General features: G+C 31.4%; 2 protein-coding genes across 5 annotated transcripts in view; one reads left to right on the plus strand and one right to left on the minus strand.

Annotated features, from left to right (window-relative positions):
• Window positions 1-1,202, minus strand: part of LOC145319208 (uncharacterized) — a 37,567-nt gene extending 36,365 nt beyond the window's left edge. Inside the window, exons 1-2 of the mRNA XM_080161174.1 lie at window positions 1,172-1,202; window positions 860-943 (exon numbers count right to left, since the gene is read on the minus strand). Of these exons, the coding sequence (XP_080017300.1) occupies window positions 860-941 (82 nt within the window). The 5' untranslated portion in view covers window positions 942-943; window positions 1,172-1,202. The remainder of the gene's footprint in view (window positions 1-859; window positions 944-1,171) is intronic.
• A 2,380-nt stretch (window positions 1,203-3,582) lies between these two features.
• LOC145319209 (uncharacterized) overlaps window positions 3,583-24,685 on the plus strand; it is a 40,264-nt gene continuing 19,161 nt past the window's right edge. For 3 of the 4 annotated variants that reach the window (XM_080161175.1, XM_080161176.1, XM_080161179.1), the window contains exons 1-32: window positions 3,583-3,717; window positions 4,027-4,057; window positions 4,358-4,425; window positions 4,638-4,726; window positions 4,857-4,886; window positions 5,018-5,085; window positions 5,238-5,329; window positions 5,883-5,922; window positions 6,694-6,733; window positions 6,861-6,944; window positions 7,178-7,233; window positions 7,436-7,525; window positions 7,893-7,955; window positions 8,293-8,393; window positions 8,671-8,745; window positions 9,105-9,180; window positions 9,483-9,586; window positions 14,294-14,395; window positions 15,687-15,770; window positions 16,256-16,326; window positions 16,663-16,699; window positions 17,548-17,672; window positions 18,785-18,855; window positions 19,122-19,251; window positions 19,723-19,804; window positions 20,758-20,826; window positions 21,071-21,143; window positions 21,501-21,583; window positions 22,270-22,354; window positions 22,641-22,756; window positions 22,923-22,979; window positions 23,673-23,743. In XM_080161175.1, the coding sequence (XP_080017301.1) occupies window positions 3,614-3,717; window positions 4,027-4,057; window positions 4,358-4,425; window positions 4,638-4,726; window positions 4,857-4,886; window positions 5,018-5,085; window positions 5,238-5,329; window positions 5,883-5,922; window positions 6,694-6,733; window positions 6,861-6,944; window positions 7,178-7,233; window positions 7,436-7,525; window positions 7,893-7,955; window positions 8,293-8,393; window positions 8,671-8,745; window positions 9,105-9,180; window positions 9,483-9,586; window positions 14,294-14,395; window positions 15,687-15,770; window positions 16,256-16,326; window positions 16,663-16,699; window positions 17,548-17,672; window positions 18,785-18,855; window positions 19,122-19,251; window positions 19,723-19,804; window positions 20,758-20,826; window positions 21,071-21,143; window positions 21,501-21,583; window positions 22,270-22,354; window positions 22,641-22,756; window positions 22,923-22,979; window positions 23,673-23,743 (2,467 nt within the window). In that variant the 5' untranslated portion in view covers window positions 3,583-3,613. The remainder of the gene's footprint in view (window positions 3,718-4,026; window positions 4,058-4,357; window positions 4,426-4,637; window positions 4,727-4,856; window positions 4,887-5,017; window positions 5,086-5,237; window positions 5,330-5,882; window positions 5,923-6,693; window positions 6,734-6,860; window positions 6,945-7,177; window positions 7,234-7,435; window positions 7,526-7,892; window positions 7,956-8,292; window positions 8,394-8,670; window positions 8,746-9,104; window positions 9,181-9,482; window positions 9,587-14,293; window positions 14,396-15,686; window positions 15,771-16,255; window positions 16,327-16,662; window positions 16,700-17,547; window positions 17,673-18,784; window positions 18,856-19,121; window positions 19,252-19,722; window positions 19,805-20,757; window positions 20,827-21,070; window positions 21,144-21,500; window positions 21,584-22,269; window positions 22,355-22,640; window positions 22,757-22,922; window positions 22,980-23,672; window positions 23,744-24,685) is intronic. The other variant, XM_080161177.1, reaches the window with a different exon arrangement.

Genomic DNA, 24,685 nt, shown 5'->3' on the forward strand with positions numbered 1-24,685 from the left:
TCAACTTTTTAAAACATATTTTTGGTTTAATTCATGTTAAATGATAGCAATAACCATTTTTTAAATTTCTAGTACCAACAGCTACCGGCTAGAACCGTTTGATATGGTAATTTGCTCTTAAGATTTTTAAAAAATGGCAAAACGGCTGAGCCGCCAGCCGTTAGCCGTTACTTTTCAAACTTTTTGTTCGATTTAGGAAAACTAGGCCTACAAAGGATTATCCATGCAAAATTTCATATCGAAATTCGAATTCTAAGTACCATTTAATCATTGATTACGAGATGGATGCATTAAACCCCCCCCCCCCTAAAATAAAAAATATGTGGTATTTCTCTAATTGTAACAAAAACGTCAAACGTCTAAATTTCAAGGGAGGAAGTAGACATTGGACTGTTTATTACTTTAGTCCCCAAAGTTTTATCACGTATTCTTGTTCGTTGTCTTAACAATTTTGGGGACTTTTTTGAATTTGATTGATTGGTTAAGTAAGTTTAAGTGTCCAAACGTTTCAACTACTAAATGTAATCTAAAGATGGGGTAATTTTGTGTATTAACATTGGAGATTTACATCAACTTATCGGCCATTGTCTTGTACCTTTAGATCCCTGCTGAATGCTACATGTCTAAAGCTGACGTTCAATTGGGAATTACAGATATTCTACTTTTAAATACTAAATTGATACAAGAACCATAGTACAAGATTTAAAATCAATAGAACAAATGTAACATGCCTAATAAACCGAGTAAAGCTATCCATTATTGTATCGCAACTGTCGAACAATAATTGTAGATATGCTTCTGAGGTATAACGAATGAACGGACATTCTTAGGATCGAAAATCACATGCACAACAAATTACCTTCAACGGAATAAGTAAAACCAATTAAAAAGGTGACTAAAAATAACCATAACAAGCTGTCATGTCGCCAGAGTACTCTCATTTCTGAAAAATGTTAAATAAGCAATTAGAATAATACAAAATGCGTTAAAAATACAGCAGTTAAAGTAATACATGCACAAATGAAAGCTATTTAAAATATCCAAATACAAAAAAAACAAGGAAAACATTTGTAAATACAAGCTCAACAAATTGTCATGTATTCGAACATAAAGAAATATACCTAGAATAACAAAGCATTAAATAATATTGAATAATCTAAACAAAAAATTCCTGTAAATCTATCCCAAATACAGCCATCCTTAACAAACGGACATACACAAATTGTAGAAAAGCTTCACTTTAAAACTTTCGTTTTTTTAAGTAAACAAACGTTGCTGACGAAAAATATGCAAGTGTACAGAATGTACAATAACAATCAGCTGATAGAATTCATAGAAGAATCATGGAAAATAAAATTAATTACTTTTTATGTAACTCCGTTTTGGAAGTAAATATTTTCTTTTGTTTATTTTAAAATAATCATTTTAGATTATATTTTAATGTCTTATTTAGAGTTTTACGAACGAGTTGTGTAGAAAACTACTCGTAATGTCGTCTTTGTTTCTACGTGCACGCATGCCGCGCGATTTCTTTAAAAATATATATAAAGCAGACAAAAAATTTAAATTCAATTTTCGCGGTAATATATAAACAAAATGTTTTGGAAACAATTCTATATTACTAAAATCAGATTTTTTCAGGGGAGAAATTATATTTTCTATTCTGCTATTCCAGATAGAAGGCTCTATATAGTTTTGTGAAAATCCGGAATATAATTTATATGGTCTGGCGTCAGTTAGGGCTATTTATAAATATTAAGTTATATAAGCTAAAATGAATTATCTATATAATAATTTTTCTTGATATATGATTAATGAACATATTATGTATTCTTTAAATCACTTTTTCCGTGTGTCCTTTCTTATAATTTTTATGCCACATTTCAATGTTATCATCTTCATATTGTTTTTTATTGACAAAAGAATACCTACTTTTTGAAACTATATACATATATATCTACCCAGGTAATGGACGTACATATGGACGAGCTATCAGATACCCCGGAGTTCAAAGGGCCAGTAATAGGGGATTTTAAATTTCCCGCCTCATTTTAAAGGTTTCAAGGTCATAAATTAAGGTGAACACCCTTTATAGCGCTCATAAGCATTATAGATGAAATTAACATAAATGTGTTGTGTTTGTGCCAAAATAATCAAATATATTGGAACAAAATTATTTGAGTTTAAAATTTTTTTAATTAAATTATTTCAATTTGTTGAATTTTAAAAAAATATATTAAAATTGTCATTTTACTTTATCATAAGATTTATTTAGGTGTCCTCCCACCCAACCCCCACCCCAACCCTCCACCTTTATAAATGTGACCCTCCCCTCCCCCATGTCATCCTTCACAAAGAAACAGGAAATAATAAAATCGCTTCCAATACTTTCCTCCCACCTTTACAATGTTTCCCTCCCCCTGACCATGCTATCAACAATTTAGCAACAAGGTGTTATATAGCATGCATGGTGTTCATAAATTACAATTTTTTTTTAAATGGGAAATGATCATAGATAGAATAGTGTGAAAAAAGGGCCTTAACAATCTTAAAATATGCAATAATACTGTTTACAAAAGAAATTCTTTCAATATTTGAATTAACAATCTTTTAGGGTCCCAAATAGATGTTAAGGACTGAAAAACTAAAAGCAATAAGTAATGTTATAACCTTCAATATTTCATTTCCTATTCAAATTCTGTGGAAAATATAATTGTTATAGGCATAATCAATTAACTCTAAGTCTTAACTATGATGCCTGTTAAATTTTTTCTTGGCTGTAATGAATTCACACTAAATATCAAGTAATTAGTAAAATGATAAGGATTGCATACAGGTCAGCAAATTAATAGGTTAGCAAATATTCATCTACCATTGTTTTACAAAATCATAAAACTTGATTAAGTTAAATTAATTTATTTTGTAGTAAGGATAAATCAAAAAAGATAGTTATGAAGTTTTTAAAAATGCAAGTAAAGAGTGGAGTTACTCCATAATTTCCTTTGTATCACACATTACCCTTCTGTCGATTACAATTATGGCTGAAATGTGTGAACACTCAACTTAACTATTGTAATAAACAGATCTATATCTATCCTTTTCTCCCAAGATTATTTAGCTCTTTTACCTCTTTAACAACAACATCCCCCACCCCCTCTCTCTCCTCAATTCTAATTCATTCAATATCTATAACAACCTCTGTGCCCCATTGTTTTGTTCTAAAACCCACCCCCGCCCCATTAACACCTTTTGTTAATTAATTTTAAACCAGGGTGTATATTCTGCACAAGATTTACAAGAAAAAAAATTAATTTCTTTAATTCCTTTGGCAGGGTCAATCATGTAGAATATACACCCCTGTTTTTCATATAATCCCCCCCCCCCTTTAAATCCTTTGTGAGTTTAAATGTAAACCTTAATAATTTGCCTTGAAATTGATGGGAATTCCAAAATTTTAATTATGAATTCTATTGCTGGGTAATTGAAGCGGGGTTTTTGAATGTTTACCCGTACATATATAGGTATTAAAAATCATATTATTAAACTTTTTATTTTAGAAAGTATTTATTAAAACCTAGATATTTTTAGATGAATTTTTATTAAAACTTAGAAAATGAAGGATAGAGAAATTTATGATAAAGAGAGATCTGATTTTGCTCCGAAGAAAAAGAACTACAAAGTAGCTAGCGGTCATGCTGAAATTGCTCGACGATATGGGTAACTTTAAGATTAATAATATCGCAATAAAACACATAATTAAATGTATTTCCGTATTAATTAATACCTACACTTGACTAGTTTTAATTGCATGCATTTGGTTTATACATATGTCAGCAAATGTATTAAATTGTTTTTACATCTATATACCTATGTATATTTATAACTTTTGATTAGTTATATATTCTAATTATATGTATGCTTTGAAAGGATCTTACTTGGTATGTCTTTCTTAAATAGAATGAACTTAATATTTGAAATTAACCATATACGAGTCATCTTAACAATTTGAAGAAATTTTTTATTAAGGTCGAAAGGCATGTATGAAGAAGCCATAAAGGTAAGTTATAATATTTCTTACTTATTATCTGGTTTTCATCTCAGCTGATTAATTGACACTATTATCAATATCTGCTTGTTAGATACTCGCTTCTAGCCTAAATATTAAGGGGTTTGTAATTTAACTCGAATTGATATTCCCCTTCCTATTTATTAAAATTTTTATTTGGTTATCGAGGGAAATATCGTGTCGCTGAAAAAATTAACCCAATCAGTCAACTATTCAATTAAGCTTTTGAAGGACGAACGGTCAGTTAACTGCAGTTCTCATTTTTTTTTTTTGATAGATATTAATTTTTAGTATCACACTAAAGAAAAGGATTGTTACACAGCTTTGCGCGATGAATCTAATCTTGCAAGAGTTCTCTGGTAAGCAAAATCTACTTATTACTTCGTCCTGTTATTGACATAAAACTCTTTATTTTACCTAGTTATTACAGTCGACACCATTCATTTATGAACTTGAAGGTTCCTTGAAGTGTGTCATATAAACATTTAAATGGACAAAAAAAACATTAGTTTATGACTATTTTTATTATGTATGGCTTGAATCTGTACTTTTATTGTATATTTATTTTTAGTAAAATCGCTGAATTATATGTGGATCTAAGAAATTTTCCAAAAGCAGAGAAAAATCTGCAAGAATCCATGGACATTGCAACGAAAAAAGGTATTTTATATGTTCAAGAAAAGTTTTTCTTTTATACCTAAGCTTGTCGACTATTTTTGCTTGGAAACAAATCATAATTAAGGTTCTTTTCGTATTAATATTTTTTATACCTAAATATTATTTTTTTTAGGAGACTTGGTTAATAAAGAGAGAGCCTACAAGGAAAACATTTCAAGCTTAACATTTTTTTCATATTTCAAATTCATACCTATGTAATTTAGAAATTCGTTTCACTTATTTAAGAAAAATTGTATATCAAATTTAAAATGTCAAATAGCTTGTTTTGTTCACAGAACTATTCGTATCTTTTGTTCAGTAAATTTACAACAATAAAAAGGGACAAAGAGATATTGGACAAGGTAAGTTGACAATTTTTTTGTGCCTTTAATTTTTTCTTTCATACGGTTGACATAATTCATATAATATGTATGTAGACACCATTTTGAAATACTTGAATATATGACAATAGGCGGTGTTACTAATGATGACCAAATAATATTTTTACTTTCAGTGTATAAAGTTTAACCAGAAATGTGTAGATCAGCTTCACCCTAAAATAGAAAACATTCCAGACATTGAACGTGATGAGTTAAATGAAATGAAAGGAACAAATTGTCAACATAAATAAGTTTCGAATATTTATAATTGATTGGATTATTTTATTATTGGCAAAAAAGGGTCATTTGTGTATTGAATTTTTCCTCTATCTTAAAGGCGAAGCTATTTTATAATTATATTACGTCTTTTTCAAAGTTATATTAGATTGATATGGAACTCGTAAATATTTTTGTATAAAGCTATTATATAATATTACCCAAAATGGACTCGCATGTTTTATTACTATAAGAGACAGTCAGATTTATTTGACTTTTAGGATAGTTGTTGTTTTTATAGCGCAGCTATTTTTTTTATCACCGTAAAGCAACATATGATGTATCTTGGTCTACATATAATACTACAAATTACGCCCTTATTTTTAAAAAGAAAAAAATTGGAGAGGAATTTTTTTTCTAGGGGACAATTGCCCCGGGAATTGTGGGTTACCCTACCCCCATTGTAAACCTATAAGAAGCTTCATTGTAAAGGAAAAATATATGTACGAGAGTAAAATAGTGAATAAGAGAAATAGTATTTGACAATTCTGTAACTGAACTGCAGGAAGAGCACAGGAAAATTTGAGTTACTTTTATCTACTCAGGAAAAAAAATCAAAACCAATATGAATAAAAAACTCCTTTATTAGCTTAGGTTTTGTTTATCTAACCGTGTTACTTATAGAGGTATTTTTAGTAGCGAAGCTACTCTATAATTCACTTTGTATGTCTGTTCCTCCGTCCGTCAGTTAGTCAGTCAGTAACGCTATAGGGGAAACTTGATTTTCTTAGCTTCTATTAGAGATAGACTGATGAAATTTTTAATGAAGATTACTATGGCATATGCGCATCCAATCTTTTCATTGTTTTGTCTGTCTGTCTATTAATATGGGTGCTAGATCGATTCCTAGACTTTTACGTTTTTGTAATTTTCTCAATTGAATATTAAGTTTCAACTATTTCCATCAAGTTTTATTACGATAGCCTTATTGGTTGGGGTGCTAGATCGATTCCTAGTTATTAAAGTTTTATGATTTTTTTTACTCCTGTTCAAAATCAGGAATAGTTCAAAATAAACGGGTGAAATTTTTATTGATTAAATTAGTCATTATTCTACATATTTGACCAAGTTTTATAAAGACTTATTATTGGTTGGGGTGCTAAAATGAATTTTGATTTTAACGTTTTTCTTATTAGCTTAATGCTACAAAAGACAATCATACATTTTCCCCAGATGTTTATTGTTTATTCATATTTTTTAAGCTTCGCTACTTATGGATGTTGTCATCCTTGTTAAGATTCATCTCTGTTTTATGATATTTATTTTAAATTATCCAAATATTTATTGATAAAGATTTTTTTATGTGAAAAAATTAGTGGTGATACTTTGACCTCCTATTCTCACTTCATAAAAGGTACCTAAAGAGTTCACTCTCTTTGAGACAACCGGGCTATTTTTATAGTATTTTTAATGGTTGAATTTCTTTGTTAAAATAAATTGAATGTTTTGCCGATTTAACACAATGATTTTTTAAATTTTAGCTGAGGAACATTTTCAAGATTGCCAGGATGACAAAGATTTGATTCGTCTGTACATCAAGACTGCGGATTATTTATTAGGGCAAGGTCAGTTTGATTAAGCACACTTTTTAAGAATAATAGATCTACTCTAAATATTAATAGATTAGTTTTTATGCATAGTTCACAATTTTTAATGCCTTTGTAATCTATATCTTAAAAAAATACTAACAAATTGTTTCAATTTCTCCTCCAGGTAGGTAAGATATAATCTTATTGATAATTTCTCTTATATTTTGAGATATTGGCCCAAGCCTTCATATTTTGCCTTCTTTATTTAGATAATTTCTCCAAGTTCCAAAAGAGGCAGCGGGAACTCATTGACAAAGCTACAGATGTAAGTTGTTTTCATTATTAATCTATTCAAATAGGTATATTCTTACAATTAATTAGGAAGATTTTTCACAATTAATTTTTCTATTTTTTTCACGAAAAGATTTTGTAGAATATATAAATACGTTAGGTATCTAACTAAAATATTCTTTTATTCACATAACTTAAATTGTTTAATTAAATTGTCAATTTGTGAACTTTTTTAGTTATGTCGGTTTAAGAGTGATGATTTCGTGGAAGCCAGAATAATAAAAGCAAAAGGACTTATTCTTACCAGAAACTTCTTTGATGCAAAGGTTTTTTTTATTACCTCTTCCATTGAAGACTACTTTAATTCTACTTTTTAGATTTTTTTTAGAGAGTAGGGGTTTCAAAGCTGACACACAATCCTTTCATTTACTGATGAAATAGCTAAAATCTTAACCATTATTATTATTTTTTTGCTGAAAAATTTTTACACTGCAAGTTTAAATAAACCAACCACGAATAAATAAACGAGCTAAAAGTTTTTAAAACGACGAATGAGATAACGCGTGTATGATTTTTGGGTTTCAGTATTATATAAAGTCTAATAGTCTCCTCCTTCCTTATAGACTTTGTATTAAAAATCTGATCAGTTTTCTGATTAACTTTAAAAACTAAAACTATTTATGCTTTTTTTAGTCTTGTTTGATAGATGCCTATGACGAAAACAATAAAAATGTTAAACTTCAAAACTATCTCAAGGTACGTTAGAAAAGTATTCACTCATTGTTAGGAAACGTGGCACTAGGTATTGTACATTTTGTGATTTATGGCTAATCGTGTAGGATAGCTACACTATAAGTTTAACCATAAATATCCGAACATCACGGCCCTTTTTGGGATTGGGTACATATTATAATCTGCCTTTATTAAATCTTACAATGTTTTGATATGTGAAGAAAAAGAAGTCTCAAAGTTACGGAAAAATTATCCTCACTTAGGCACAATCTAAACTATTCTAGTTCTTATTATTATTCATGTTTTAAATCATGTGAAAATAAGTACATATTTAACCTAATTATTAGATATTTCTATTTAGATTCTGATAGCTATAGAAAAACGAACTTGTGCCATTTTGAAAGGAGAAAAAAATGTAGCAAAACATTATGAAGATATAGCCGATATACTTAATTATTTCAAGTAAGTTTGGTTTCCCTCAAAGTAGTTAGTAAAGCAAGTAATTTTTAAAATAAATTGAAAACCGAGGGGTAATTTTTCGTTTTTGTTACTGAGTAGTCCGCAGCTATAAGCCCAGCTGGGGTTAGACATAGGATAAAAATATTCACTTCCATTATTTTCAATTTTTACAATAAAGAGTGAGGGGGGGGGAGGAAAGCACCATTTCGTCTGTTATATCAAAAATCTAGATTGTTTGATAATGCTGCGCTACTTATAAACATAATCATCTTTGTTACAGTGATCCCGAGTACTATTTGAATGCCTGGGAAGTTACAAACTTTAATCTGCTTATAATTAGCTACTACAAAATGAGGTAAGATTTTAGTAAGCATATTTAAGCATTGTATAATATATATATTTAGATTTTTAAATATTTCAGGATTTAACTTTCCTATAGTTTTTATTTTTAAGTCTTCATTAGTATAGATATTTAACAAAGAGAACAAAGTTTCAGATTTGAAAAAAATATAAATTCCTTGACTGCATTATTTGAACACTATTGATATTTGTTTTTATATTGCGTTAAGGCTCTATGGCTTATTTTAAAGTCCGCTATAGGTTTTGAATTTCATATTATTACAGTTCTAAAGTTAAGACTAAAGGTTTATGATATGAATCTTTATTTTTGTGCAAGAAAATATTAAATCCTTCTAAAAATATGTTCTTATTTAGTATTGAAGAGATAGTGCTGCAAGGAGAATCTGGTTTTAATTTAAAACTGGCAAACCTGTATTTTAGCATCGCTGAGGTTAGCCTTTATTATTGACTACCGGCTGTGGCACTAGCATCTAGGGGCATCGTATCCGAAATGGAAGGTAAGGTCAGAAAAATCCGAATACTTTAATCTATAAATAAAATATCCTAAAACTATTTCGGGGCATCTGCGAAGCTTCCTAAAAATGTAGAACTCAATCGGATCAATAGTTAAGGTTATGTTACCCTACCTTATACAATTTTAATTTCTAATTGTAGCATCAAAGCAAAGTAAATTAGGTATTTATTTGTTTATTTTAGAGCTTTGCTTTTATTGATACTATCATCAAATTATAGTGTTACAAGGAGGAGCATGTGGAAATGTACGAAGAAGCAATTGAAAATTATAAAGAAGCTGTCAATCTAGCTGAAACAAATCCCAAGGAACAAGCAAACTTTATGTAAGTGTTGTATACGTACTATTAGATATGTTGATGTTTGAATAATCTGGTGTGCTTTCCTTTCTGAAAATCTTCAGTATTCTTCAGTATTTGGAAATTGGGGCTTCAGTATTTTCAGTAAATACTGAATAGGTATTCAGTATTTGAAAATTTTATTCAGTATTTTTCAGTTTTTGGGTATTTTCATTAGGTATTTCTTAAATTCCAAAAAAAATTTGCATAAATAAGATGTTTTTTCAAGTAGTTGATGTCAGATTTTTTTCGCCTCACTTTACTTTCCTTTAAATTACCCTATAACTTTGTACATTAATTTTGCCTTTTTTTAATGGTAATATACATTTTTTTTTCAATTTCATCTCAAATATAAATTTTTTAGATATTTGAGATGCTTTTATACAGTATTTTTTTCAGATATTTTTTTGTCTATTAATAGAATGAATAATCTAAGGTGAGTACTTTGCATGGTTATTGAAGGTAAAGTTTTTTAGCATGCTCTTAACCATAGACGTCCAAGGGGGGGGGGGGTAAAGTGGCGATTATCCCCCCCCCCCAAACGAATTTGGGGGTGCCGTAGGCACCCCCAATTTTTTTTTCATTTTATCCAACCCCATTCAAAATTTTACCCTACCCTGAGGGTGCCTACGGCACCCCCAACCGTTTAGGAGGGGGTATATCCCCCCCAAACAATTTTGGGGGGTTAAATACCCCCCCTAAAATAAAAAATCTCTAACTAAAAAAAATTTTGCGCGCTTCGCACGAATTTTTAATACTAAATATTTAATAAAATTTAAATTACCCCCCCCAAAAAATTTTCCCCGGGGGTAAATTTTGGGGGGGGGGTAAACAAAATTTACCCCTGCCAACAGATTTCATGGGGGGTAATTACCCCCCCCCCCCCCAAATAAATTTTACCCCCGGGGTAAAAAAAAAATTTGGGGGTGGGTAAAAAAAATTTGCGGCGCGCGCCATTTAACCCCCCCTTAAAAAAATTTTACCCCCCACCCCCCAAAAAAAGGTTGGACGTCTAGGCTCTTAACTCAACTAAAAAGTATTTTAGTTTTGTAATCATTACAATATTTATCAGTCATTTTCTGCTTAATTGGTGCAAGAAAATCTAAGAGGCAAAATTAAAAGATCTTTAAAATATCCCCCTAATAATAAATGATGATATGAAATTTTGAAATAAGGAATCATATAAAAAAATACTTATTCAGTAGGTATTTGTATTTTTTTGTTCAGTATTTCAGTATTTTTTCTTATTTTAGGATTCAGTATTTTCAGTATTTCCTTTTTTTTCTTCAGTATTTTCAGTATTTTTTCTTGTTTTTGGATTCAGTATTTTCAGTATTTTCCTTTTTTTCTTCAGTATCAGTATTTTTTTGGTTGTGGCCACACTGTCAGCGTGGCCACATTCTTCAGTATACTGAAAATCTTCAGTATTCTTCAGTATTTGGAAATTGGGGCTTCAGTATTTTCAGTAAATACTGAATATTCAGTATTTGAAAATTTTATTCAGTATTTTTCAGTTTTTGGAAATTTTCATGATTCAGTATTTTCATTATTTCCTAAATTCGAAAAAAATTTGCATAAATAAGATGTTTTTTCAAGTAGTTGATGTCAGATTTTTTTCGGCGCTCCGCGCCTCACTTTACTTTCCTTTAAATTACCCTATAACTTTGTACATTTATTTTGCTTTTTTTTATGGTAATATACATTTTTTTTTCAATTTCATCTCAAATATAAATATTTTAGATATTTGAGATGCTTTTATACAGTATTTTTTTCAGATATTTTTTTGTCTATTAATAGAATGAATAATCTAAGGTGAGTACTTTGCATGGTTATTGAAGGTAAAGTTTTTTAGCATGCTCTTAACCATAGACGTCCAAAGGGGGGGGGGTAAAGTGGCGATTACCCCCCCCCCAAACGAATTTGGGGGTGCTGTAGGTTTAGGAGGGGGTATTTACCCCCCCAAACAATTTAAAAATTTAAAATAAAAAATCTCTAACTAAAAAAAATTTTGCGCGCTACGCGCGAATTTTTAATACTAAATATTTAATAAAATTTAAATTACCCCCCCCCCAAAAAAAATTTTTCCCCGGGGGTAAATTTTGGGGGGGGTAAACAAAATTTACCCCTGCCAACAGATTTCATGGGGGGTAATTACCCCCCCATCCAAACAAATTTTACCCCCGGGGTGAAAAAAATATTTTTTTTTGGGGGGAGGGGGTAAAAAAAATATTTTTTTGGGGGGGGGGGTAAAAAAATTTGCGTCGCGCTTCGTGCGCCATTTTACCCCCTTCCCAAAAGCGAATTACCCCCCCTTAAAAAAATTTTTCCCCTTCCCACCAAAAAAGGTTGGACGTCTAGGCTCTTAACTCAACTAAAAAGTATTTAGGTTTTGAAATCATTTAAAATATTTATCAGTCATTTTCTGCTTAATTGGTGCAAGAAAATCTAAGAGGCAAAATTTAAAGATCTTTAAAATATCCCCCTAATAATAAAGCTATGATGATATGAAATTTTGAAATGAGGAATCATATAAAAAAAATACTTATTCAGTATTTGTATTTTTTTGTTCAGTATTTCAGTATTTTTTCTTATTTTAGGATTCAGTATTTTCAGAATTTCCTTTTTTTTCTTCAGTATTTTCAGTATTTTTTCTTGTTTTAGGATTCAGTATTTTCAGTATTTCCTTTTTTTTTCTTCAGTATCAGTATTTTTTTGGTTGTGGCCACACTGTAGACAAAACGAAGTTATTTTAAGTTTTTACTTTTAGTAGGTAAAAAGTTAATTTAAAACTTTTTCTTTTTATTTTATAGAAAAAGTAGGGTAACGCGGGGTAATTCCGGTCAATTTTTTTCTTCAACTTAAAAAAAACATACTTCCCAAAAACTTTTTCCGGTTTTTAAGAGTGCAAATGAACGATATGGCAATAACGAAGAAGCCTGTCTTGGTCCCATTAAGATCTCGCAACTAGAAGTCGGTCAAAAATCGGTTTAAAGGGCGGCGGTTGGCCTATACCGGAATAGCCCCACCGGTGGGGCTATTTCGGTCAGTTGACTTTGGGGGGGTGGAACACCCCCTTAAAATATTTTTTTTTTAAATTTTAAACTATGAGTAGAAAGCTGAGGTCATTAGCTTTCTAACAGTACTAGTCGCATGCAGATCAGACAATTTTTTGACAACATTTTCCCCATTTTAAAAAAGTCGGTAAAATCGCAAAAAAAAACATCAATTTTTTTCATGCAAACTTTTAAAAAAAAATCATACTTTTTATTATATGATTAGGTTTTTTTAAGCTTTATACATAAATTAGAGGCAATTTCTGATTCGCAGGTCTTGGAATTTCTTGAAAAAAGTGATTTTTTCCAAAAAAAATTTTAATTTTAAAAATCCTGCCAGTTTTGACAGCAGTTTTTGATACAATTTTTCTTGTCTCAAATTGGCTAGGATTGACCTACAAGGGTGGTTAAGGTGTCTAAAGATGCAAAATTACATGCCTGACAATTAACTCGAAATGATATGGGGTCTAACTCTAATATTTCAACACATTTTATGCAACAGGAATTTTGAAAATGCAAAATTTTGAATATGTACTCTAAATCTTGGAGATAGAACCCATATCCTGGGGAGTTTTTGTTAGGACATGCAAAGAGCTTTCTATAGACACCTTAAACACCTTTCTAGCTTAATCCTAGCCGATTTGACATAAAAAATCCAAACCGCGCAAAAATCGCGCGAACACCCTCTTATACGAAAAAGATGCAAGAGTTTCATATGGAATTTAAAATCTTCTAGCGGTCTTTATATTAGACATACCCCTTCTTACATGAGCCAATGCAGCTGATACATCTTCAGGCAAATATTTAAGGCGTTCCTTTGGGTGATATACTCTTCCCATTACTATAAAAATGTGTCTGAAAAATTTTAAATGTCTTTACAATTTGAAAAGCTTAGGCAACAAAACATGACATAATACAAGCAGTAAAATGACTAATAATGTACATCTAACAACAGGCAAGGGAAGGTTAAAGCCTTTGTCATGCATTGAGGTTGTTCATGCTTCCAGATCACCTGAAAAAAAAGTTAGGGTATTATAAATTTATAAATACAGTAATAAAAAAAAAGTAAAAAAAGTGACCGGAATAGACCATATTTTTGAGACGAAAAAAAAATTATGAAAAAATCAAGTTAGAACAACGCCTCCAATTGCAAACGATAAATCAATGCCATATCTTTCATTTTACAAAAACCCGCGGGTCAATAGGACTTACCATTTTTTCACAATTTTAGATTGAACATGGCCTATTTTGAAAATTTTTTTTTGCAAATTTATTGCAACTTTTTGAGGGCAAAAAAATCATAGAAGGAGTGATCTGACAAATTTGAAAATTTTTTTTTGCAAATTTATTGCAACTTTTTGAGGGCAAAAAAATCATAGAAGGAGTGATCTGACAAATTTGCTGAAGTAAGAAATGAAAGTATAGGCAATAAACTACAACTTTGCTTTTCTGAAGATCTCTCGCAAACGTTTAGAACACCGTTAAAAAACGGTTTTTAAAAAGTTGGTCGAGTGACCGGAATTAGACCCCCCTACCGCATTTACCCCGCGTTACCCTATCTAGGTACAATATTTAAATTAATTTTTATTTTTTAATACCTACTCAATTTGGAAAATGATGTTTGATGCTATTTTATATTAAGGGAAGAGTTGATAAAATGCATGATAATAGTGGGAGCTCAACCAAACAAGATCATCAAAAAATACAGAATATATTTAAATTTATCAAAAGTAGTCTCTCAGAAACAGGAAAAATATTTAAGAATATTTATAATTACTAGCATTCTTTTTTTTTGATACATGAGAAGTCATATTGAGTTTGGAACCACATATGTGCAAACGTTTTATTTGGGAGGATTGGGGGGAGGGGGGGATAAACCACTTATGAAGGATAAAATAATTCCCTCCCCCCCCCCCCCTCCCCCCAACCCCGTCAATATATATATAAAACAAGGATGACAACATCCATAAAAGCGAAGCACTGAAACAGTAGGACAAGCGGACATTAACACTTGTATAGTGTCAGACTCAGAACTGAATAATCAGAATATAAATGTATAAGAGTCGAAGCAAAATTGTAAGTAAATTTGTTGAAAAACTGCTTTGTACAGAATAATGTTTAAGGACATACTTACATTTTAGGACTTGATTATAGAGTTGCTTCGCTTATACTATTGTATTTTGTTGTCCCAGGAATCAATATACCAAAAACCAGATCAATCGGATAATTAGATCACATACAATTTTGTTGTTAAAAAGTAGAAAAATCAACATGTTTAAAATGGACGTACGGACATTCTAGTAATGATTATAGAGTTGCTACGCTTTCTAAATCGTACCTAACTACTATAGGAATCTCCATGCTAAGTTTAAAATCGATAGGACAATTCTAACATGCCTAAATTAATTTTAAAAGGTATCTGTCTCGGACGGACGGACGGACCGACCCTAATTATAGAAAAGCTTCGCATTTAAAAATCTGAGTTTTCAAGTGAAGGCATTAAGTATATCTCCAAGATAAAGATCCTCTTTGTTTTTTTTGTTAATTAATAAAATTATAAAACCGCACAAATACATTGTTTAATTTTGTTTGTTAAAATGATTTTGTAATTTGCAAAATTTAATTTATTTTACATTGTCTATAAGAGGTATTAAATTCATTAAAATTTTATATCTCAAAATTCATTAAATAAGATACCTAATGTAAACCAATTTTGAGTAAAAAAGAGATTTTGAAAAGAAATTTCGTTCTGATTTTTTGAAGTTGTATAAGGTTTTTATTTTTAACCCCTGTTTTAGTCAAGCAAACTAATGTGTCTAAATATTAATTAAATTAAATGTTGTCTCATTATACCAGGACTAAAGTTTTTATTTTTATCCGTTATAAAATCGGTCACCAATTAACTAATTGAATCAACATTAATAAGCTATAAAGAGGACCCTTAGGGTTTAAGGCGAATTTAGAGTCCCTAGATGTTAGAGCCCATAGCCAGTAGAAAACTTAAAAACTAGCTATGTCTTAAATATTTTATTTATACAGTATGAAAAAGCATTGAAAATGGCTGAATATCAAACTTTTTTGCAAGAAAAACAAGAGTCTGGAGAACTGGAGGCAATAAGGTATGTAAATAATAGCTGAAAAGAAAAGCATGTTTGACGTCATGTTAATGAAGGTTCAACAAGCCCTGGGATATAGGCCCAGTAAGTTTTAGACCCAATTTGGTTACAATCTTTAAAACCACATCCATAAAGCGAAGCTTAACAAATTATACAGTAGGACTAAATAACATTAGATATTGGCTATTTTAAAAATCAGGGTAGTGGAGCATTTTTTATAGGGAAAATTTAAAATAATTAATGATTAAAATGAACTTATTGTATGAAACAATATTTTGTTTAGAAGCTTCGCTTTCCCAGTTGTACATTAGGAATCCTCAAGGAATGCCTAAATTAACGATTTCATTGCGGGTAGATTTGCTGTACTTAAATGTAGAAAAGATCCGCTTTTATTAAGTTAGATAAGATTGTTTGAGAAAAGATTAGCCAACTATTAAAATAAGTGGGTTTGCCAAGCCTCTGTAAGATAAAATAAAAACTTGTTGTAGATCTAAAATTGAAGAACTTGAAGAGGTTTGTTCAGACGAGGACGAATGTGATTCAGAAGCTTCACAGCTAGGTAATTTGATTATTAATAAGTATAACATAGATTATTATTATGAAATTAGGACTCTTACTTTTTTAAGCAGCACTTAATTAAAAGATTGAGAAGATATCCAATAGTATGATGCTGTAAAAATAAAGGAAAATACCTAACGCACATTGTCAAAAAATCACAAAATTTTGATTGTTTGTTAATACCTATAACTTGTTTAATATTTTAGCTTATTATATCTCTTAATGTTAGAGTTAAAGACTTTGTTTAGTTTGCGTATTTACTAGACAGATGGACATTCCTTAGATATAGGACGAGTAGATATAGGTTACTTTTATTATCATCTGTCATTTGTTTTAGATCTTCTTGCCAACATTGTCATAGAAACAGCTGAAAGGTAATTTTACATTTCAATAAAAGGACTTCCTAGTGGTGTCTAAAAAGATTGTTTTTTTTTGCTCTATGGTAATTTTACCCTTTTTTCATAGAGTTATTTTAACTTTGCTTGGCAGTCGCATTTACAATTTACATATTATGATATATTACTGTGATGTTTATTCAGGGGTGTATATTTTCAAAATTGACCCTGCTGAGGGGGGGAGGTAAAAAAATAAAAGATATGTTGTTGGGGAGGAAAAAAATATAAAAATTAAAAGAAATGAAAACATTTTTCCATTTTTCTCTCATCCTTGGTGAAAAAAACTAGGCGTTTTCCTCTTGAAAATTTGAGTACTTCCCCCCCACCCCCACCCCCGACAACGAACAACTATTTTAGTTTAGGTTAGGTTAGGTTATAGGCTAGGCAGGCAAGGGAGCCGAGCGCTGCGGCCAGAGTTGTTCGTTGTCGGGGGGGGGGGGGGGGGGGGGAGGTAATCAAATTTTCAAAATTGATAAAAAAAATTCTAGGAGGATAATACCAAAAACTAAAATAATGCATGGGAGGGGGGATGATATAAATAAAATAGAGAGTTTTGAATTTTTTTTTCAATTTTACCCCTTCCTTGCTTGAAAAAAAAGAGGAGGGAAGAAAATAGAAAAAATTGCAGCAGGGGAAAAAAATGAATCTTGTGCAGAATATACACCCCTGTGTTTATTTCTTCGGAGGTCCATTTGTATTTCAGACGGCCAAATAAATTCTCATTGCTGTAACCCTTTTTTTAGCAGAGTTTTAAAGAGGTATTGCCCTCTCCCCACTTTAAAAAACAGCAACAGCATCATGATACAAATTCTTTACACTGATTTCAGGAGACAGAAACGAGTGTTGTCCAAGACAGTGAATGACAAGGGAGAATATCCCCTGAATGTAGTTGTCAAGGAGGACAGAGCAGAGAAAAAGATTGAACAGTTGCTTAGAGTTGGAGAACCTGTTGGTAGGATTTATAGAAGCTGCGCTAAAATTATTTTGGCTGCCCATCAGAGATGGTAAAAAACGAGGTTTTAAAAAAAAAGAACAAACCAGTTTTTTTTTTTTGGTTTAAACCGTTTTTTAAACCAGTTTTTTTTGTTTTTTAATAATATCCAAATTAAAGGCCTGGCCCACCCCTCTTTTTTCACCCCCTCCCCTTTTTTTCATCCCACAAAACGGGGGATGCCCAAATCTGCCCAAAACGACCCGATAAAAGGCAGCCCAAAACCGCCCGCCCGATTTGACAACCCTGGCTGATACGGTAATTTAGGTTTTTGACACTTATTTACTGTATTATTTACATTATAAAAAGATATAACTGGAAAGAAAGGTCTTTGTATAAATATATTTTTAAAAACCATCCCCACCTTGGTTTTATTGGTTTTTTGAAGCTTGGTTTTTTTCGTTTAAACCAAGTGTTTTGTTTAATGCCAACTCTACTGCCCTTGGTTTTATTGGTTTTTTGAAGCTTGGTTTTTTTCGTTTAAACCAAGTGTTTTGTTTAATGCCAACTCTACTGCCCTTGGTTTTATTGGTTTTTTGAAGCTTGGTTTTTTTCGTTTAAACCAAGTGTTTTGTTTAATGCCAACTCTACTGCCCACTGATCTCTTGTTCATTAGTCAGAGAAATATTTTTTTAAATATTACACAAATCCATGATTATAGCCATTTACATATTTGTCTAAACATCAATTTTTGTTTTATTTTACTGTGTATTTATTAATCTGTCTAACTATTCATCTAATTAGTCGACTCCAGCCTTACAAGTTATAAATAGAAAAAGGGAAAAATTTGTATTGGTTTATTTTTTTCAGAGGCGATCTCTCTTTGGAGGTTGGTCGTACCCTCCCCAAAATAAATATAAACCTACCAAGGATCTTTGAGAAGCTTCACTGTAATTGAGAACCACATCGGTTCAGAGATTATCAAGATCCTTATGTACAGTCAAGAGACACAGAAACAGATACTATACCGTTATAACTTACGTACTTTATAAGTACATAAGGACATCTATACAACAGTTTTTGTTTGTAAATGTATTTTTGTAGTACTACTACTCAGATTTTTATTTACCTAGAAAAAAGAGATGGCACTGGATGGACCCCGCTTGGTGATGCCATGGAAAAGGGAATCCTACCGTATATCAAGGTAATTTACCATTTTAGTTGCAACTCACCATCCTACACAAAGTAGTAAGCTTTTTTGTGCGTAAAGCTATTGTGGTTCTCATTTACAATGTAGCTTCTTATAGGTCCAGGTAAGGCTTATGAATATTTTTGGGGAGGGTACCACCACCCTCCCAAGATAAATCGCACCTAGAAAAAATTACTTATTCTAACTTTTGATAAAGCTTGAAGCCTCACTTCTGTATACAAAGATCATTCTTGTAGCATATATATTTTTTATTTTGTCAGCTGTTGGTGTCTTGGGGTGCCGGAGTAAACACTAGACAACCAAACAGAGATGCCACAAATTTAAGAAAAGAAGAATACAAATACACAGGAGATACTCCTCTCATCTTAGCTTCCTGCAATCATTATCTAGGTAAGTGTTTCTTGTAAAACGGCAACTGGGGAAAAAAATTGTTTTACTAGACATAATAATATAACCTATACCATAAAATAAAACTATGTCTGTTTGTCTGCCTCTCCGGATGAAGGTAAATATATCGGTAAGCGATAAAACGATTAGGCTCTGCTTTTCAGGGAATTTATTCAAACTGGTTTTAAGCTTTTTTAAAAACAAATAGTCTTGCCTTCAAAGCTTTTAAACAACAGTTTGAACTCATCAAAACATTCGATGATATTGCACCAAACAATACTTAACATTTAAAAGTTTTTTCATATAAAACCATGGTGAAACCTAACTTTTTAGTCGATAAAGCAAATATTAAACATAAACCTAGTATATTCACTAAAAAAATATTATGGGTCAATGCTGGAAGATGCTTAGAATCACTTGCTCTTGTTCGTGGATTGTCCCCTTTTATAAAACTAATAAAAAACTTTTCTACAGATGTTGTTGAGTATCTACTAGAACAAGGAGCTGACCCTACTTTAAAAAACAAGGAAGAAAAGACTGCTTTAGCTTATATCAGGTAACTAAATTACCAGGTATTCTATTTAGCTTATATCAGGTAACTAAATTACCAGGTATTCTATTTAGCTTATATCAGGTAACTAAATTACCAGGTATTCTATTTAGCTTATATCAGGTAACTAAATTACCAGGTATTCTATTTAGCTTATATCAGGTAACCAAATTACCAGGTATTCTATTTAGCTTATATCAGGTAACTAAATTACCAGGTATTCTATTTAGCTTATATCAGGTAACCAAATTACCAGGTATTCTATTTAGCTTATATCAGGTAACCAAATTACCAGGTATTCTATTTGCTTCCTAAGAATCTAAGTCCCAAAAGTTGTAAAGATAACGAATAAGAAATCGTTATTATAAAACTTTGGGGATTATTGTAATAAACAGCCCATTGTTTTTTCTCTCCCTGCAAAAAAAATCTAGAGAAGGGGTGACTAAGAAAATAGAAGGAATGCGGAGCCGTTTGACTTTTGGTGTGGCTCCGGATTTGGTTTCGGCTCCGACCTACAATCAAGTAAAACCAACAAAAAAAAATTTTAAGTCTATTTTTGACTTTTGAAGGTTTTAAAAGTTCAATTTAAAAAATGGACTTGAAAAACTTAAATGGGTTTCCAAATTAAAAAATTTAAATTTTAAAGTTAAACATTAAGTTTAATCAAGGTATAAAAAATCTTTTTTTTCAGATATTTTTAGCTAGCCCCAGAGCCGGAGCTGCTTTGAAAAAAACGGCTCCGGCTCCAGCAAATTATGGCGGCTCCGCATCCCTGAAAAATAGATTTTAATGCAAATAGCTAACAAAATTCTATTTACTAATTCATTCATGAAAAAGCAGATGATCATTCCTAATGCAAGTAATTAAGGAAGCCTTTGAGTTAAGACAAGCATTTAACAACGGAAAGAAAGAAAACTTTTGATAAAATAATCAAATTGTAAATAATAACTTTCTCATAGGTCCCACTTAAAAGAGACTGAAGACGAAAAAGATTTTGAAATGGTGAAACGCCTGGAAAAAATAATGAGGTACATTTTTAAAATAAAATGCGTCAATGCACAAACAAGAGCATAAATTACAGCACCTTATGATCAATAAATCCTTTAAAAAAAATATGCTAAGTTTATATTGATTTCTGTTGGATCGCAAATTTACCCTTTGCTATCTGTTAGGGTATTTCGTAGTTTTAGTTTGATAATATTCGACTTGCCTTGACACAGGTAGCTTATACACACAGTTCAACGTCATTTTAACCTAACTATTTTTAAAAAGAAAAATGGAGTCAAAATTCAAAGCTCTTGGGAAAGATGTTGATACAAAATATGCAAGACTATTGGACAGCGAGGTAATACAAATATTTTATAGAAAAGTTTTATGTTTGTTAACCTGAAATATAAGAATTACAGCGGGATGTCATGGTTGAAGAATTCGATCAGGAAGTGGGGGGAGTTATGTTAATTGATTAGGAAAATCTTTAACCATTTATTTGATAATGAATAATTGAATAAAGAATACGAACAACATAATATTTTTTTGTAAAAATATAAACGAAAAAAACAATTTTAGGAAAAATCAAAACTCAAAACAACTTATGAATTTGGATTTGTATTGTAATACACACAGCTTCTGTGCTCTTAAATGAAGAAAAAATATACATGTCTTGATAATTATTTACTGTGTTACTATTGTTTATAAAAATTAGGAATATGAAGAAAGTTCACAGCCAGAAAAGGGAAATAAAGAAGTTAAAATACTAAATAAACCCTTGGGATTTCAACATTTAAAGTAAGTACTTAATTTCTTACTCTTGAAAAAAGGGAGCATTTCATTATACAGTGCAGTGCACAAGAAAGTTGTAAAACACTGAGTTGGTGAAAAAGGGGGAAGACAGGCCTCTCTACACCCCTTCCACCACACACCACTGTTTAAATAGTAAGTGTTCTATTTATCATCAAACGCTTTAGTTAAGTCTAAAAACTATTCAACCAATTTCTTAAATTGCCTCTTGAAGTTTCTTTCGTGATCCATTATTGGAGGACACTAGAGCTTGTGAGTTTTTATTAAAATTTAAAATTCATAATATGTACTTACTTGTTATTTATTATGGTTTGAAAAGACATAATTAATTGAGAACCCAAGGGTGTATATTCTGCATGGGATACCCAGCTAAATTTCATTTCCATCCTTGGGAGAAAAATATGTGGGAGGGGTAAAAAAATTATTACAATAAAGAGTACCTACCTACTAAAATATCCTTAAATTTTTCCCCCGCCTTGGGAAAAAAGCAAGTGGTGAAAAAAAGGAATCTTGTGAAGAATATACACCCATGTGATAAGTGATAACCTAATCTAAATAACACTAGTAAAAAAGGAAAAGTGAAATATATTTTTTGCCTTCTATTAGGGTTAACTAAACAATACTTTAAAATAAGCTAAGGGAAATTCTGTGTATAAATAAAAACTTTAATATAGGGAAGAAACAGGAAAGAAACAAGAGAGAAGAGCCATGATGAAAGTGACACAAGATACTTCAGCCAAGTCCACTTATCATGGAGGGGTAAGGTTTATATTGGGCAGTGAATCTACTCTACAATTTTTTGGCCAGAGAATTGAAATTTAAAATTGTATTTTAGTCCTTGATCCTCTGCCCAAGGCGATGTAGAAGGTTTATCATTTTATTTAAAGAAATATTTTAACATTTTACCCTCTTGAAAGAGAAAATGCGAGAAAATAGAATGACTAATCAAGTTGACTAGATATAGTACAAGAAATGGTTTTCCCTAGAAAAGATTTATGTGTTGTTATATAATCTTGAAATTTTTTTAACTCCTTTGTTCTTGTAGGTTTATTTAGTTGACGATCCTTCCAATTCAAGCCAGTCAGTAGCCACGCAAAAGAAACCTAAAACAATACAAACAAAACTACCAAATCTTACCAGAAATATTCTGGATTCTAAAAGGTACAAAAATTGATAAATGATACTCCTTTCTTTTATAAAGTGGAATTCCTGGCTTTGATGGGATACGAGGTAGGACGAAGGAAGATAAAACATTATAAACCCTTTTGTCCTTTCTCAGGCTTCAAACAATCATATTTCTATTATTTTATACAAAATTATATTTAAGGTTTTCCAGTTTTGATGCTGGTAAAAAATCGTCCAGTATGTCCGACTTCAAAGAAAGGTACCTAAACGATATAATTTGTAATAAGCAAAATAATGTTAATAATTCTACATATCTCCCATTGTTATACATAGATAATACAAACTTATCTTTTTTTTATTGATCTTTTAGCAAAAATAAAGTAATAATCAACTTTGTTTATTATCGAAGCTACTCTATGTCTGTACTTTAGTAAGAAATAGAATATATGGAACGTAAAATTCTTTGCTGTTGTTAAAGATAGACAGCTGAATTTCTTGTGTAAATGAGCATCTAGTGTATAATTTACTTGGTCCGTCAGTGTGTCGGTAATGGTACAAAAATAATTTGATGGGAAACGGTTTCGTGATACTCTACTAGCGGCTGCGCCTCTAGTATATAGGGGCGCTCTATATTTAAAGGGATATGGAAGTGCAGAAAAATAGTCTAAAACCATCTCAGGACCTTTAAGAAGCCACTGTAAAGAAGAACCATATCGGTTCAGTGGTTAGCGAGATTCTTCGCTACAGACAAAAAAGCTTACTATTTTATATAATAATATTTACTTTTTAACAGTGAACATTTACTCTATAACTGACTGTCCGTTTGTCAATCAATATTTTATTCTGTGCTTCGCTACTAATGTATGTTTTATCCATGTTGCACGTTTAATGCGCTTTTCAATTAATGTAACTTAGTTTCTATTTAAAAAAATGTGTTGATTTTTTATTTCAGTGCATCCTTCTCAAGCCTGACGCAGAGAAGCTTTGTAAGTCACTCTCACCCCTCCTCACCTTTACATCAGGGTAGGATTATAGGAATCAGGACTTAAAGTTGTTTTCTCTAGAGATTTTTAAAGGGGGACGTAACTGAAGCTTTTTTGATGCTGGGGGGGGGGGGGGTTTCTCCGGAACCACTTGATGAACCGAGCAAATTTTTTGGACTTAAGCTTTTAGGGGTATGAACATCTTATGGTTTCAAACTCAACCCCATACCCCCACCCCCTAGCCCCCCGGGGCTCCAAACCCCACTAAAAATGAACCTAACCTTAATTTTCTCAGAAACCATTTGACCAATAGGGATGATTTCTTAAACTTAAGCTTTTATGGTTATAAACTAACTTCTAGTTTAGAAGTCAACCCCCTACCGCTAACACCTAGTCCTCCGGGGATCCCTAACCTAAAAAAGAACCTAACCTTAATTTTCTCAGCAACCATTCGACCAATAGAGATGATTTCTTAAACTTAAGCCTTTATGGTTATAAACTAGCTCCTAGTTTAGAAGTCACCCCCCCTGTTACCAACCCCTAGCCCTCGGGGGCTCCAAAAAACCCTAAAAATGAACCTAACCTTAATTTCCTCACAAACCATTCGACCAATAGAGATGATTTCTTAAACTTAAGCTTTTATGGTTATAAACTAAATTTTGGTTTACAAGTCACCCCCCTGCCGCCAACCCCTAGCCCTTCGGGGCTTAAAAAAACCCTAAAAATGAACCTAACCTTAATTTTCTCAGAAACCATTCGACCAATAGAGATGATTTCTTAAACTTAAGCCTTTATGGTTATAAACTAGCTTTTGGTATAGAAGTCACCCCCCTGCCGCTAACCCCTAGCCCTCCGGGAATCAAAAAAAACCCATAAAAATGAACCTAACCTTTATTTTCTCAGGAACCATTTGACCAATAGAGATGATTTCTTAAACTTTAGCTTTTATGGTTATAAACTAACTCCTAGTTTATAAGTCACC

Source organism: Acartia tonsa, chromosome 5 (genome assembly GCF_053477335.1).
Source record: "Acartia tonsa isolate MP-2025a chromosome 5, ASM5347733v1, whole genome shotgun sequence".
Classification (NCBI taxonomy): domain Eukaryota; kingdom Metazoa; phylum Arthropoda; class Copepoda; order Calanoida; family Acartiidae; genus Acartia; species Acartia tonsa.